The sequence below is a fragment of the Maylandia zebra genome, linkage group LG12 (genome assembly GCF_041146795.1).
Source record: "Maylandia zebra isolate NMK-2024a linkage group LG12, Mzebra_GT3a, whole genome shotgun sequence".
Taxonomy (NCBI): Eukaryota; Metazoa; Chordata; class Actinopteri; order Cichliformes; family Cichlidae; genus Maylandia; species Maylandia zebra.
The window spans coordinates 13,205,962-13,223,120 of NC_135178.1; the positions used below are offsets into that span (position 1 = coordinate 13,205,962).

The 17,159-nt window shown below is 40.7% G+C and overlaps 1 protein-coding gene across 1 annotated transcript in view; it reads right to left on the bottom strand.

The window, feature by feature from the left end:
- The window catches only part of si:dkeyp-14d3.1 (transmembrane protein 132C), a 166,607-nt gene extending 160,457 nt beyond the window's left edge, over positions 1–6,150 (bottom strand). The window contains exon 1 of the mRNA XM_004544144.5: positions 5,307–6,150. Within this exon, the coding sequence (XP_004544201.3) occupies positions 5,307–5,433 (127 nt within the window). The 5' untranslated portion in view covers positions 5,434–6,150. The remainder of the gene's footprint in view (positions 1–5,306) is intronic.
- Between the last annotated feature and the right edge of the window lie 11,009 nt (positions 6,151–17,159).

A 17,159-nucleotide genomic window follows, 5' to 3' on the forward strand; every position in this document is an offset into this window, starting at 1 on the left:
AGCTTCTTGGTCTGGTGTGTCGGAATATCTCATGATTCAGGAGCTTTCACATAACCGTACATAGTGCAAAAAAAATTTTTTTCTCCCCCCTCCCTTTCATGTAGAATAAAAATATGCACCTACAATGATAGGATGCAACAACATTTGCAGTAAGGAGACAGGGCTACGGTAGAAAAATGAAAATGCATTGTGAATTCTAAGGGATGGTATCTGCAAGGAATAAAACGTCCAATCATGATAGCATTTAGACACTTGAGCAGACCTTGTGGGGTAGTTTCTTCGCACCCTTAGAGTCATAAATTGTTTAAAAATGTCTTGTAACATTACCCTGTTGGCTTTGCATTAAAGCCCACTGAGTAAACCTACAACATCGAGGCATATGTTTGCTGTTGTTTACAACGTTTTAGAGAACAGAGGAACTGAATACTTTTTTTTCCAAGCGAATGAATGAAGATTTTTAGAGGATGTGTTAAGTATCTTCTTGGAGCTTAGAGACTACACTCACCAGCCTCTTAGTTACACCTTGCTAATGCCAGGTTGGACTCCCTTTTGCCTTCATAGCTGCCTTATTTCTTAACGACACAGATTCAACGAGGTGCTGGAAACATTCCTCAGAGATTTTGGTTCATATTGAGGTGAAAGCATCACACAGTTGCTGCAGATTCCATGGTAAGAGTCTCCTGTTCCACCACATCCCAAAGGTGCTCTATCGGATTGTGATCTGGTGACTGTGGAGGCTATCTGAGTGCTCTTAAACTCAGTGTCAAGTTCAAGAAACCAATTTCAGATTGTTTGATTTTTGCGATATTGTGCATTGCCATTACCAGAAGACAGGTACACTGCGGTCATAAATGGTCAACAACAATACTTGGGTAAGGCTGTGGCATTTAAACAATGATCAGTTGGTATTAAGAGATCCGATGTGTGCAACAAAAATATCCCCCACACCATTACAGCTTGAACTGCTGATAGAAAACAAGACAGATCCAGGCGTTTGGGATATTTACACCAAATTCTGACCCTGCCATCCAAACATTGCAATAGAAAAGGACCTGTTGGACCAGATAATGTTTTTAAATCTTCTACTGTCCAACTTCGGTGATCTTGTGTGAACTGTAGCCTCAGTTTTCTATTCTTAGCCGTCATGACCGACACCTGGTGCATTCTTCTGTTGCTGTAGCCTATCTGTGTTCAGAGATGCTCTTCTGTATGCCCTGCTTCTAATGAGTGGCTGTTTGAGTTCCTGTGCCTCACTATCTGCTCGAAGCAGTCTGGCTATTCCCCTCTGACCTCAGGCATCAAGAAGGCATTTTCACCCAGAGAAATGCTAGACGTTTTCTCTTTTCAAGACCATTTTCTATAAACCCCTAGACACGGTTGTATAGGAAAATCCCTGTAGATCAGCAGTTTCTGAAATACTCAGACTAACCACTTAAATTACTTTTCTTCCCCGATTCCGATGCTCAGTTTGAACTTCAGCAGGTCCTCTTTCGCATATCTACATGCCTTAACGCACTGAGTTGCTTTCATATGATTAGCCGATTAAGGTGAATAGGTGTACTTAATGAATTGGTCGTAATCCCTTTGATTGTTATGTCTAGAGGATGGATTACAGCCGCATTCTGTAAACAAATGCATGACAATACATCCGAGTGGAGGAATCCTGATGAATTTGATGACCCTCTGGATTTAGTAGTATACAAGAACGCCTTTAGCAAGAGGACAAAGTTTATACTTTTCCAGCCAAATATCTCAACATCCACATTGATATACTGGTGCAAAATGACAACCAGGAATTCACACATGTTGTTGTTGTCACTGCGAACTATCAAAGGGTCAGCGAGGTCATGTGCATGTCAACGAGCTCAATCCTAAATTAGTTACCGATGCAGCTTTAGCCCGTCAATAATGACAAATTCTTTTATTGACAATAAAAATAAGTGAAACAGTTTGTAGTTTCCCCTCGTTTTCACCACTCTTAGTGTCGAGCACACGGTCTCACCGTGACCTTAGCCAACAGAGACACTATTCAACTATTCACCGATGAAAGAAAACAAACACAGCATCAGCATGTTCATCGCACATTCACATCCCCTCTTTTTAAAAGCTTTTACACAGGTTTCCACCATTCGCCTCCCCAAATTATGAAAATTGATTGAATGCAAGATCACAGCAGTTACAAAGAGCCAATTAAGCAGGGCAGATGTGCTTTGTGGAAATATTACAGGACATTAGTCTGATGTTTTTGAACTTGCAGGGGCAAAAACCCTCTTTCGACTCAGTGATTGGAAAGCTGCATGCCTCCCACACGCACTTTAAGTATAATGAGCGTAAAAGAACAGTACGAGGGATTTAGATGACAGTCCACCTACTCAGCGCGCTTCAAAAAATGGTCATTAAGCAAACAAAGGTGCAGATTTTGACACACAAACGTATGGCATAAATCACTCGCGAGTGTTGGAACTGAAAACCACGGGGAGTTTAAACACAGCTCATGTCAAACTACTACTGTGATTTTCTTTTCCTTTCTCCTTCCATGAAGGGAAACCACGGAAACCACCCAAGCCACGCCAAATTGGATTTGAGAGAAGGGGGGGGGGGGGGGGGGGGGGGGGGGTGACGGCTCTTTTTATCAGTGTCCTCTGTTGTAAAATTCAAGCGACTTTGTGCACCACAGCAAGAGCGATGCACAGATAGCCTTGATGAAGAATAAATACAAAAAATTAGAAATTAAAAAAGCCACTACTGTTCCTTTCATTTCTTTCTGATCTCTAAATCAACACCACAACTGATGAATGGCAGCAAAAAAAGAAAAAGAAATGACATTAGGGGGTTTATCCAGCGCATGGCCACTTAAGACATACTCATTTACTTCAATATGCTTTGGTTACAAATATAATTAAAAAGCTGTCAAAGATCTAAAACAAAAATCTTTTCAGTGCAGTGGAATCGAAGCTGACATGAAAATATCCACCCGACTGTTGATGAAATCAATCCTTTTGCTTGAGTGGACAATGTGTTCAATTCCACGTCAAAACTCCAGCTGAATTTCAATCAGACAGTGTTGAGCCTAACGAAATGAGACACAGACACATGAAAGGATCCAGACAAACACATGCCACTCACAATTTAGCAGCACAGCTTAAAGACAAACATAATCAGTCCATCAATCAAGCCGCGAATGCTAAAAATTGTTCTCCATAAAGACTGTATTTCACCTCTCTGGCTCATTTTTTTTTTCTTGACCGAGGACATGAATTGCAGGGTTTACAGGACTGCCAGGGGCAAAAGAAGTAGAGCTGGATGTGTGCCACAGCACTGGGGCGAGGAACCACAGCAGTGGATGTTTCTGAAGACAATCACAGATAAAACCTCTCCACTGAGAGAGGGTTTAAGAATCTCGGCTGGGTAAGTAAATGTTCTGAAATAAAATTTCTACAGAACGACTTCAATCGTCTTGATGGAGATGCCGAGGCATGAGGACAGACACATGGCAGCAACAAGAGACAGCATGGGCTGTGTGCTTAGTGCTTAAAGATGTAGACCAAAGGCTATCCTTGCTTGATCTCCTTTGGATCTTGTTAAGCTCAAGGATAAAACTAAAGGAGGGAAGATTGAAAATTCTTCTCAGGAATCCCACTGTGGTGTCCCACTGGAACGCACCTGGTGGCTTCAATTAAAGGACGGGACACTTGTTTTGTATGTTTTTTATTAACAAAACATACAAAAAATGTTAAGTCTCCATCCTTTTATCATAATAACATTTTATTCTGCAGATTTGCTTTGAATATTCTAGGGCCAGGAAACTCAACACCCTGATATAATTTGCAGTTGTTGAAACAAAGGGTTTTTATCACAGTCACACTAGAACACCAGGTTTCCATCCCTAATCGTGGCTTATTATGCTGCGCAGACATTTTTCTAGCACGGATCTGATCCTCTCATTTCCTGGAGTGTGTTATCAATTTTCATCACTATTCACAGTAAGAAGCTGTGTCCTGCAGGTTTATGACACACAATCCTCAATTAGGATCACACTGTGTAAGGCCTTAGCACATGGCAAATATTATTACAGTATACTTCAAGCCAGTGAGCCAGCACTGGAAAGAGAGGTGCTGTTACATAAGAATAATCCTCATGAGCTCCAAGATGTATCACCGAGGCGCACATGCACAATGGACCTCTAAGATGCAATTTTGGAAAGATTGTTTCTGGAAACTATGACCTTTAATTCTGCAGGAAACCAGCGCAAGTGTTTCTTAGACCATAACAGATACACTGCCGGCTGCAGATTCTATGTAATTACAATAAGATTGTGATTCTAGGTCTTACTGCAGTGAACAAGGATTGCATATTCATTCACTGAAAAATGTGTTGTTGTTTCTTTCATTTGCACAAGAAAAAAGGGAGGAAAAAAAGTTTTGCTTTTAATTAAAGACATGCCGTGAAAAACTCTTCTTTTGGGTATGCTGGAAAGCTGCTAGAGCCAGGCATCATCTGGAGAAAAAGTCCCATTGGAGGACCGGTTAAAATTTCCAGATTGCATTTTAGTTTAAACCCTTTTCCCACAAGACAGAAGGGATTCATTAGCCAGACCACCAGCTGCCTTCAGATCTATATATCCTGGCCGCCAGGCAGTCAAAAAGGATGTTGCTGTTCTCCTCCCAGTGGCACTAATTGACTGATGCAATGTGGAAAATGACATTTAAATCATCTTTTTCTCCCCCCACCAAGAATCCATATAAAACGCAGAAATTCCTACTAAAAACATATTAAGTGACACCTCAAAGAGATTGGGACTGATGTTGTGAAGCTATATGAAGAGCTCTCATCAATGCAACTCTCCTAAGTTTTCCCATGAAATAAATATGGGCTTGGAGATGAATTTTATGTAATAACTTAAGTCAAGAGTCGATACAACCCCAGTGCTTCTGTTGCACAAGATAATCCTTGTCATGTTGAAATATTGATGAGATAAGTGTTATTTAAAGCCAGAGCTGCTCTGGGTTCATCGTACAGGTGCAGAGCCACTGCAGCGAGGTCTTCGGAATCCATAATATATGACTGAACACATCTGAACTGAATTCTTGTTGGGGAATGTAAGCGTACACGCAGATGAGACAAGCAGGATGTTCGCTACCCTGCATCACCGTGTATCTCACGCGGTCCCCTGTGTGACAAAAATCACGCTACTTGGCTCCAGTTCGTATTAAACTTACTTGAAATCTTTGTTTAACAAAAGCCTGGCTCCTCAGTCGGCACAGTGGGCGTAAAGACACATAGGCTAAAAGGTTTAAAATGCTTACCTCCCAAAAGTAACACCACCGACTGAAGCGCAAGGATGTGCAACATGTTTCTCTGAGCCGTTAAAAAACACGAATTCCCCCAAAAATTAGTGCGCAAGCCGATGCGTGTTAGTTCAAAGAAGAGCATCCTACGTGCAGTGTGGTTTCTAAAAATGAAGAATGAAAACACGTCTTTTCATGCTGCAATCGTTAGTTTCCAAACGCTGAACAATCATAGTTCGAGTGAGCAGTTTTGAAAGTCTGATCTACTTGTTTTTGTCAGGAAAATTCAAGAACTGAAGAGAAAGAACTTCAGCTTTGCTTCGGTCTCTCCAGCATTTTTCTTTTTAGAAGAGATAACGCTTAGATTACTGGCGAAAGACCAGTTATGACACATTTTCACAACGATTTTGTGTTTGTTTTATAGCGGGGGTTTTTTTTATCCCAAGAAGCGCAGAAATCCTCTGTCCTCAGACGGTCAGTTTTTCCAGCTCCCTTCTTTCTGCATCACCGGGCTCCTGAAGCTGGCTGTAGTGCGTAAAGTCCGATACTTTCCGTCCATCCTCGTGTTAAGGCGAATTATCTAAAAGTAGAAAAGTTCAAGTCCCGGCATAGATCAGCGTACATCCACACCCAGACAGCTTTTCGTGAAGTCCTGAGCCAGAGGAGAGCGCGCAAGAGGTCCGTATTCAGCGTTCAGCTTCCACTTCTAATGACACTTTGGCACCAGGTGATTCATATATTCAGCGAAAGTCCGGATTCAAGTCATCGTTCTTCTATGTTTATGCAGACAGACTGCAGGTTGTGGAGCTTACGCATTGTCACCCCGTCCAATGCGCGTCGAGGGGACCAGAAGGAAAGACATAACAGACACAGAGCGGGGGCGTTTGGCGCTCCAGGAACATCATATCATTGATGCCGGGAGTAAACATATTTTAATTCATCACTTTTGACCAGCTGAGTTTGCATTAAAGCATCTTCCTAAAACAACAACACCGAAAAAAACTAATATGTTCACCCTGTCAGTTTTAAATCAAAATCAGACAGTTGCACGTGTGTTAAATAACCAACACGTCTGGTGACGTCGCTGCCCTTTGCGTGCAAAAACAATGATTTTAAAAGTTGTCATCGGACATTTCGAATTTATTGGATGATTGCGCCACTTGTCAGGCACCAGCGACCCTGTGCGGCACGAAGAGTGAACTGAAAAACTTGCGCCGCTCGTGTTTGATAACGCAAACCTTTAACGCTTCGGGTAATTAATATTAAAATACAATTACGAAAAAAAGAAATGACAGTGGGTATAGAAAAGTAAAAAGCACCAGTCTGATGACATCATTCGCGGTATGGTGTCTGCATCCTGAGAGAGATGCACTCAATCACCGCAGTAGGCTCAGATATGGCTGCAGTGCTCACCGAGTTTCTCGCTCCTTTGTTGTATTTTCACACAATTTCCAGTGAGCCATCTCCATTCATTTATTCATTCAATTTTCCATACTTATTCCCATTCAGGGCCACGAGGAACATATATTCAGCTCCACCACAAATGGCCCTTTTCTGCAGAGCCATCTAATATAATAAAGATTAGAAATTTTATATATATATATATATATATATATATATATATATATATATATATATATATATATATATATATATATATATATATATATATATTACCCTGCAAGCAGTCCAGCAAACAAGCATGTGTTGACATATCAGTTCCAATGCAATTTGACTTAGCAGTATACAGTGCTGGTGTTATTTGACATTGCTTTTGTTCCACTTCCATTGATGGGAACATAATTGCGGCTGCCAGTGAATTCATTATAATTGCAACCCAGAAAATGAACTAAAATATGGATTATTACTGTAATCTGGTAATTGATTAAACCATGAACCCCACAGCAGTTTTTTCCCCTCCCTCTCTAAGCAGATTAGACGGTGTTGTGAAGGAAAGATAAAGAAAAATCCATGAAGACTAAATAGAGATGTATGAGATGACTCACCAACAGTGCAGTCATTCGTTTCCACAAGATGCGTTTCATCACTGTCCCTGCCTGTAAGTGCTGTGATCGCTGTAAAGTAATACCTATATCACTGATTTTCATTTTGAGTGTGGGAAAAGTGTAGTTGTGGCATTTTTTTAAGAAACAAAGAGAAGCAACACTTATTATTCAGTCAACTCTAACATTACTCGGGTGCAGTTTATTTTAAAGTTTATGACATTGTATCTCAGCTCCACTTATTTCAGGTTAACTACTAAGTTGAGGTCTACAGTGCAAGGTCTAAATGCACAAGAAATCATTCTCAAAGAAAACTACAATACTTTCATTCACACACAGCATATAGCTATTGTAGTCCTGGTTATTCTGGTTTGGTGCTGTGAGTGTTCTGTGCAGGTACCAGAGAGTTTGAAACATCTTTCAGCACTAAATCATTGTTAAAGCTTTTGTGTTAAGTCGCCCGTTCTGGTTCACTTCAAATTCCATTTTTGCTTATGGAACTGAGACTTTACTTCCTTCTTAATGCGTGCAATTTGATGCTGGAAAAAAATTCACTCTGGTACAGCTGCAAAAAGCATTAGAGGTACAGGGAACAAAAGTGTTGATGTAGAACAGTCACTTCCCTAGCTGTAGCTGTAATGGTGGGCTGGAAAAGCACTCACACAAATGCTGGTAGCTGTCCAAAAGTAACCCCCTTCTAGGACCTGACATTCACTTAAATCCCTTGAAGACCACGATATACTGAGGTCTGTTCGACGGCTGGAAATCACAGGGTGCACCAGACAGACCCCGAGTGGCTTCGGTTACATCGTATATAGCTGTGCAAGTCATTAAATAAGCAGAGCCCCTGTCGGTTCTGCACATGGTAAGTCCATTTCCTGAGCTAAAATGACCAAAACATTGACTGCTGTGAAAGCTCACATACTATCCATCTCTTTCCAAAGGTTGATAAGGCACATTTGATTTGGAAAACCGGAGTTTTCAAAAGAGGCAGCGCTATTGCAGGCATTGTTTAAAGAGATGTCTAAGAGGGAAAAATACGAGCGATTTTGTCTTGACAGATGTGCCGTTTAGACCTCTCTGAGGACAGGTCTTAAGACTTTGATGTCTGCAAAAAGGTCTCAACCCTTTGATGCCTTGAAAAAGATCTGTAAGCTTTCATGCCTTGGAAATAGACCCAAGACTGAAATGCCAGACACGTTTAGATACAACAAACTATATTTCCACTTTCAGTTACCTGTCAACGCATTTGACTTTGGAATGTTAAGCAGTTTTGTTTCCTGTAATGGCACGGCTTTTCTGCCAAGAAGAAGGGGAAAAATACTTGCGGCTATATAATATACAGCACTGTGCAAACATTTTATATTCTAATCCATCACGCAATACAATTCAAGTCTCACTATAAGATTCATTCTGCAGCATGACGGCCCAAAAATACCACCAGATTCATAAACAATCATCGTTGTGAGGCAAGAAGCAGAAGGAAAAGCCTATTACAGATTGCATGACCTCCATGACGTCATAAAGTCAGTCTGGAATCACCCAAAAAAAGAAGCAAATTAAACAGCTCAAAATCCACAGAAGAACTGCAGAAAAACCTTCCTGCCAAGTACCATAAACCTTTACCTAGAACTGCTTTAAAGGCAAATGGTTGCCTTCAGTTTTTTTCTATCCGCAGCACTTCCTTTTAACTTAATTGACACATAAAACTAATTATAGTAGACTCATTTTGCTTTCAGTGCTTAAAACTTTTCCAGACTGTACCAAACAGAGAAGTTGAAGCAGACTGTATCCTTTTCTTCTTTTCTTTTTTTGACATTGTCACCCTGCGACCTGCAGCCGGTCCCCTGAGATATGGACTATTCTGTCCTCTGCATTATCCATAATGAATTGTCCGTTGTGTCTTCTTTTTGGGTGGTATCCTTCATTCATGACCTTAACCTGCCTCAGCAGCTTGTCCTCTAGTCATTTGGTCGACAGAAGGCCCAAATTCATCACCACCTTTCATTCTCATTCTCTGGCCTATCTGATCTATGATAGCATTTATAATAACTGCTGCAGAATGCCCCGTCACCCTCTGTGCCTTGCCCACTCGTGGCCTGCACAGATTACCACCAGCCATTCAGAGACCATTAAAACTGTATTTACTTATCAGCCTCTCTGGGGCTGTCACTCTGTTTTCAAGACTGATGCCCAAAGAGTGACCTTCAGTCCTGAACAGGTCACTAGCCTCATTTGTCCTTTATTTGCTGCCTAAACTCTCCTGAAAGCAATGTTTGTGCCTCACAATAACACAAATCAAGAATTCAGTAACTGGAAATAGAACAAAGAAGACAAAACCTTATGCTTCCTATATTCATTTTTTTATAGTAGTTTTACACTTGTACTCTTAGGCAATAGACATATTTGCTTTCTAATGAAGCATTATTGATCCCACTCTCATATGTGCATGCTCTACCGGCTTGCTGATTGCAAAGAATGGGAAAAAATGGATATACAGCAAGCATGGTCGTGTCTTCAGAAATCTACCTGCAATTAGCTTCAAAGCTCGCTGACTAATGTTGAATGTTGAACGTGTAAAAACTAAAAAACTACAGGGTTTATGTGCCACACTGGTTCCTGGAAAGTAGTTTAAGTCTGGGTGACCGGCTGTCAAAAATGTCACAGCATTTATTTTAATTATTTCTATGAATGCATGATTTGATTTGGGGGGCCAGAACTTTACTGTTTTGGCTCAGTGCATCTCATTTTGGGGTTTTTTTCCATTGAAAACCTTGAATTCACAGAAAAATATTAATATATATATATTCCAGAGACTGAACAGAAGTCTGTCTAACCTCTCACTTCATTTAAAGCCTCAGTAAATAGTTATCCAAGCACTTTACTGTCTCAATCATTAGTTTAAAGTTTTATTTAATATAACGCAGTATTCTTTTTGTAAAGGCCAATTGGTATTAAAAAAAACACAACAAAACAGGAAAACAGGCTATGCTCTGTCCTACCAAGTCATCATATAGGAGTTCAGTGTGCTGGGTTTATCCTTTACAAATGCATAGGAGCAGGTTTGTGCAAGCTGCCATGTTTCCCGTTATTTTGAATACAGCAGCCAAAATGAGCATCGTCATTCCACCTAATTGCGTTTCTTCCTAATTGCCAAGAAACCAGCAGCATATGTACTATGCCTTATAAGTAACTTTTAATTTAATAATCACAATTAGCTCTTTCAAACAATATGTGAATATCTGACATTTCTGTGTTTTTCAGCATTTCTTTCTTATTGTCATTCTCCTTCTCCATGACTGCTTCCTCATTTCCACCTTATCCTCTTCCTCCTGAACTGAAGTCAAGACCTTAACACATGAAAACTTGCATAAACATGTGTATTTATATCTGATACTGTTGCAACTGTCAGAAAATTAGACATCCAACCCTCCCGTCTCTGCAGCTGACAATGAGCCAGCTAAACAACAACAGCTGGTTATAAGCTAACACTGTGCCAGCTAATATTAGGCTCAAGTGTCCTAAAAATCACACTTTCCTTCCAATAAACAGTTTGATTACATTCTGAGAGCATACACTCACTACAGATGAATGAGTTGTTTGTCCTACAGCAGCCACCGTAGGAAGGATTATGCACTTGAATTTTGTAATTCATTATTATCGGGTTGTCCTAAAAGCTCCCCAAAAAGCCTTCATTCAATCCAAAATGCTGCAGTGAGAGTACTGACAGGAACTAGAAAGAGAGATCATATTTCCCCCATTTTGGCATTCTTCACTGTCTCACTGTTAAACCCAGAATCGAATTTAAAATCTTTCTCCTCAGATATAAGGTCTTGAAAAACCACGCTCAGTCTTATCTTAAAGAACTCATAGTAGCATGTCACCCAGACTGAGCACATCACTCTCAGACCGCTGGCTTACCTTTGGTTTGTAGAGTATTTAAAACTAAATACTCTGTGGAACCAGCTTCCTGTTTGGATCTGGGAGGCAGACACCCTCTCTACTTTTAAGATTAGGCTTGAAATTTTCCTTTTTGATAAAGCTTATAGTCTGGCTGGATCAGGTGTCCCTGAATCGTCCCTTGAGTTTTTCTGCTGCAGGTCTAGGCTGCTGGGGTCTTCCAGTGATGCACTGAGTGTTTCTTCTTCACTTACTTTTGTCACTCACTATGCATTTATATACGAGTCTGTATTTAATATTTTCTTGTTTTTAATGTCTGGCTCTGCTCCACAGCATCTTTTGTCCTGTCTTCCTCCCCTCACCTCCAACAGGTCACAACAGATGGCCAACCCCTCAGTGAGCCTAGTTCTGCTGGTGGTTTCATCCTGTTAAAAGGACTTTTTCAAGTGCCAAGTGTTCGCTGATAGGGAGGCATTTGATTATTGGGGTTTTCTCTGTATTATTGCAAGGCCTTTACTTTACAGTAAAGGCTGCCGTTGCGATTTGGTGCTATAAAAATTACACTAAATTGAATTAAATTGAATCTGGGTAAGAATACAGAATTCATCTGACTGCAAGTTCCAATTTAGTGACATCTAGTGGTGATATTTTACACACTGTACCTTTAAATGAAGTGTTGCCGTTATCGCCATCAGCTTTGAAGTTTTTAAATGTCATGCTGTAACACCTAAAAGACAAAAGTTACAGTTCTTTTGAACTGTAGTGACCACCATTGTTAATACCTCAGTGAATTACACTGTTTGCTTCAAAGTACATTGGCCCGAGCTAAGCAGTTCCTATTGTTGCTGTTGGGTTAGCTGCAAATGTGCCATTATATTTGACTGACAGCTGAGCAATCACGATAGCATAAATGAGACAAGGTGAACTCTTCTCATTCTTCTTAACACACAGTCATTTCTTATCAGCCAGAATGTGTCATGGTCTACTTTGGGTGCGCTTAACTTCCTCTGACCTTTAAAAGGGCTGATTATTTCCACCCACAATCTTCACTCAGCAATACGCTGCCAGCACAAAAGGATATTAGGCCCAGACCTGCTGGTCTGATAATTCCAGCTCTCACGGTAGCACTGAGGGAACCAAACCCACAATGCTTTGCCACTCTATTATCATTTCACTGCCTTCATCGTCACCTTCACCTCTGGTATTCTCTCACCTTTCAACTCAGAGCGTGCAACTTTTTCTGGAGGAATTCTGTGCGCGCTCGGTTTTATTACATCTTAAAAGTACTTTGCATCCATGCTAATTAACTTTTCCTTTATGTATCACCCTCTGGGGAAAAATTACAATGCCTGGCGTAGCCCAGAATGCTGTAGCTGTGTAAATCTCCTCCGTGTTGGGAGACTCCCCTGCCTACAGCTCCCCTGACAGCACTATTTGATGAAAAGAGAGTGTACCTAAAAGGGAACCAACAGGTCTAAATGTTTAATAGATTCTTATTCTACTCTCGGTAATCTCGTAATCACGGGTTCAAAGGGGGTCACATCTATCACCCGGGGAACAAATAAAAGTCTTATTGTGTCCCGCTTCCTTTCACCTCAAGAGGAAATGTGAACCAGATAAATGATGGCCTTGTTTCAAGAGAGGCTCAATCTGCTGCCAACGATTTGTGGCCAACAAAGTAATTTCGATACCGTTCTTTGTTTTGATAGATGAGGCCAAAATTTAATATAGAGCCAATTTACTCGTATAGGAATGGAACTGCAGTTATCTCCCCTCTTTTCTTCCTCCCGGTTTGCCTCACGCCCTCCAATCCAGCTCAAAATTAGACGTCAAGAAAAGGACAAACAGCACAAAGGATGATATTTTTGACAAAGCTTTGCTCTTAACTACGACCATTACTCTTCAGTACCTGGAATCCCACCGAGGCGTTTCATCACACACGGGACCGTGGGCGCTTAAATGACTGTATCACTGTCAATGAGTGTTTTGCAAATTCATTTTTTCTCCTACGGCGTTCTTGTGAAAGTGGCTTAGAGCTGTTCTCCTAAAGCTATTTCAAGTGTCATGCGTTGATACCCGCGGGGACCTGACACGCCGTGCTTTGAGAACAACAGTGACATTGGTGATGCCGTAGTGAGGTTTGTAAACTTCCTCAAGAACATCCATTAATGCTGAGCCTGATACCTGGGAGGGGGGTCCTGCGTTTGAAAAACACTTTTTTTTCACGGTCTAATGCGTGATGTGCGTTGTGCCACCTGCCTCTACTGTCGTCTAACAAGCAGCAGTATGCTCCCGTGACCACATGGTGAGAGTTGGAAAAATAGCTTGTCTACTTCACCAGGGGGCTCTGACAGGTGTGCGCACAAAGACTTAAGAACTTGTCAGCGGCAGTTTTGTGAAAGGAAAGGTAAGGAAGTTTATTCATGAGCACACGCCTTGAAAATCCAGAGTAAATTAAGTGTGGCTGGAAAACAGCAAAAGAGACTTCACCCTCATTAGAGAGATTATGAACAGGCTGCCATCCGTTCAGGGAACAACGCCTTATTGATCGGGTTACTTGGATGTGAAAACAGTAATTGTCTTGAAAGTGACAAAATTAGAATTAATCAAACTTTGATTAAACTATTGCATCCTGTTTCCGCTCCAGAGGACAAGCCCGCGGGATGCCAGAGAGAGTCTCCCTGTGATGCTTGTTTGAGATTCCGCTCAAGTCCACATCTACATGATAGGTTGTGTTTGCGTTCATGCACATTTAAAACCATTCACTCATGGGTGTGATGTATAGTAACAGGTCTAGGATGTAGTTTGTGTGCCGATGCTGCTCTACTGCCACCTAAAGGCAGAATTTGTATCAAAGGTTATTTAGACAGCAATCATGCTCAAAAAATGAAAGGAACGCTTTTTAATCAGAGTAAAGCATCAAGTCAGTTAAACTGCTGGGATGTTGATCTGGACAGTTGAGTAGCAGAGGGGGTTGTTAATTAGTTTCAGCCGTTTTAGTGTTAATGAAATTAATACCAGGTGCACTAGAGGGACAACAATGAACCATCCCCCCAAAAATTAGTAGTTTTACTGATGATGTTAGGGACAATTTTTCTCTTCTCATCTTTTCTGCCTGTTTTTTCACTAATTTTTCATTTGGTGAGGATCAGTGTCACTATTGATAACACAAGACGATACCTGGACCCTACAGAGGTCCAACTCATCCAGGGTGGCACATCAATTCATGCCACTGCCAGAATGTTTGCTGTGTCTCCCAGCACAGTATTGAGAGCGTGGTGAACATTCCAGGAGACAGGCTATTACTCTGGGAGCGCGGGACAGGGTCATAGAAGGTCCTTAACCCATCAGCGGGAGCGGTATGTGCTTCTTTGTGCAGGGAGGAGCAGGAAGAGCACTGCCAGAGCTACAAAATGACCTCCAAAAGTCCAGTGTTATGAATGTCTCTTACCAGACAATCAAAAACAGATTTTATGTAGGTTGGCCTGAGATCTCGACATCCTCTGGTGGGCCCTGTGCTCACTTTCTGGAACTCTGGAGCCCAACTGGCAGGTCCACCGGTGTCATCCTAAGCACATGTGACAGATGTGTAAGGGTCTGGAAAAGCTGTGGAAAACATTATGCTGCCTGTGACATTGTTCAGCATGACTGGGCTCATTGTCAGACCCTGCATTGGTGCAGTGCGCCTTGGGTTCCTCCTGGTGCATGACAATGCCCAGACTCATGTGACAAGAGTATGCAGGCATTTTCTGGAGGATGAAGGAACTGATACCACTGACTGGCCCTAACATCTCTCATACAACACTTCTCGTACTCTCATCCATCTGACACTGCCAAGTTGAACCTCAGACTGTTCAGGAGCTCAGTGATGATCTGGTTCAGATCTGGGAGGAGATCCCCCAGGACACAATTAACCATCTCATTAGGAGCATGCTCAGATGTTGCCAAGCATGCAAGCATGTGAGGGCCATAAAAACTACTTAGTACCATTTTGAGTTGCTGCAATGAAATTCAGTAAAATTAAAATTTTTACTTGGGCTTTTGGGTTGTGTTTGAGTTCAGCCCTCTGTAAGTTGAACATTTTCATTTCCATCAAACGATGCAGAACCCTTTCGTTCCTAACAGATTACCCAGTCAATGTCAGTATAGCTATCCAGCATGATTTGTTTCCCACTGAGATCTAATGTGATTTCAAACTGGTCATTTAATTTTTTTTAGCTGTGTATTTGTTCACTAATTTTAACATATTAATAAAAAAATTTTACTCCGTTTTTTTTGTTTGCTTTTTTAAATTTAAAACTAAAAAAAGAATATGCTTGTCTAGCTAATTTGTCTTCCTGTGATGATTTCGCTCATTTTTTAATTTGAGACAGTGTGTCAGCAACAAAAACTGGATTAACATGCGTGCAGTCGTTGGGACGGGTGATGTTTAAAGTCAGTCACACAAACACATGCGCTAAAGATGACATCCTGTGAGAGAGAAGGCCTTCCTCTGTGGTTCTCAAAGTGAGCCATCTGTCAACAAACTCCGACTCAGCAGGGGGTTGTTTGCTAAACAGGACAAAAGCAACTGTTAACAACCAGATGCTGTCGGCATAATGGAGAAATTGTCACAAATGCGAAAGCTGCCGTCCCAGAATAATGTGCCATATGGACAAAAGAAAGTGTTTTAGAACTGCTCGTGTTGGTGGGAGAAATATTTTGTTGGTCAGTAAGAATATCAAAGGAAACATGCCAAATGCTAATCAGGCACTTGATCGTTGCATGGAAGTTGGCATGGTTTGATAAATACATGACAGTTACCATCAGAAACAAAGATTGATTTGTGACATAAAATAATAAACAAATAGACTGAACTGGACACACATGTTTGAGGAAAATCCTGGAATCTTTCCTGATAGTATTGTCTGTTTGGAAAGGAGTTTAAAAAAGGAAATTGTGCAGCTTTCTAAGTAAACCTTTGTTAAAGTTAAAGTTTATTATCAGACTCTTAAGGGTGTGTATAAAAAAAATGTACACAGTCACCATGCACCATCACTCATTAATTAATGAACTGAGCATTTTGGGCACTGCCAGTGTTGTGTTTTAAAAAGCAGGGTTTTAACTGACTGAGAAATTGCAGGAAAAGTGCATGTCCGTATGATACAGGCTTGTCAATCACAAGGTAGGTCTGCACCAAAACACAGCATGCTTTATCCTCATTTTGATTCTACTTGGAGCCATAATTGAAAATAACAGTAATAATAATGACAATAGAAATCAACATCATGCTGCAATCAATTAAATCTACAATCAGAAACTGAGCCTGTGGCTTATCAGAGCTCATAGATGAGGTAGTTTTAAAGTCTCATTACTTGGCAGTGACCCTAAAGTTTTGAAGACTTATTCAAAATAATTACAATAGTCACTGGGATACAAAAACATTTTTGGATCCGTTACAGTTAATTAAAAAATGTTGCTAATATTGACCCAGAGTAAGAAGGTCCCCCTTGGAAGTTCTGCTTCAGTCACAATGGCTGTTGTTGCAAGAGTTTTCTCTTTAGGACTGAGCGGCATGTCTTTCCCTTCCAATATCTCTGTTAGTTTTCCAGCAGACTTCCTTACAGTCATACTTGTATGTTTTTATTTTTTGCACTAAACAAGCCAGCACTTGCTGATTGTTTTATACCACTGGTGGTAACTGGTTGTATTTGTTGCAATTTTGTTACACTCTTTATGAGATATCTTTTAAAAAGGATATTTTTAATATCAACAGATAAATTAGCATAAAAAAAGTCTACAGTTTCTACCTTGTGACAGGAATGTAATTTCTACCACAAAATAACTAAATATCATTCTTGAAAAATATATTTGACAGATCATAAGTCAACTACAAAAGCATTTTACTTAAAGCTACAGTGTGTAAATTATCACCAATAGATGTCAGTATGTTGGAGACTGCAGTCAACTGAATTATGTTTTCTTACCC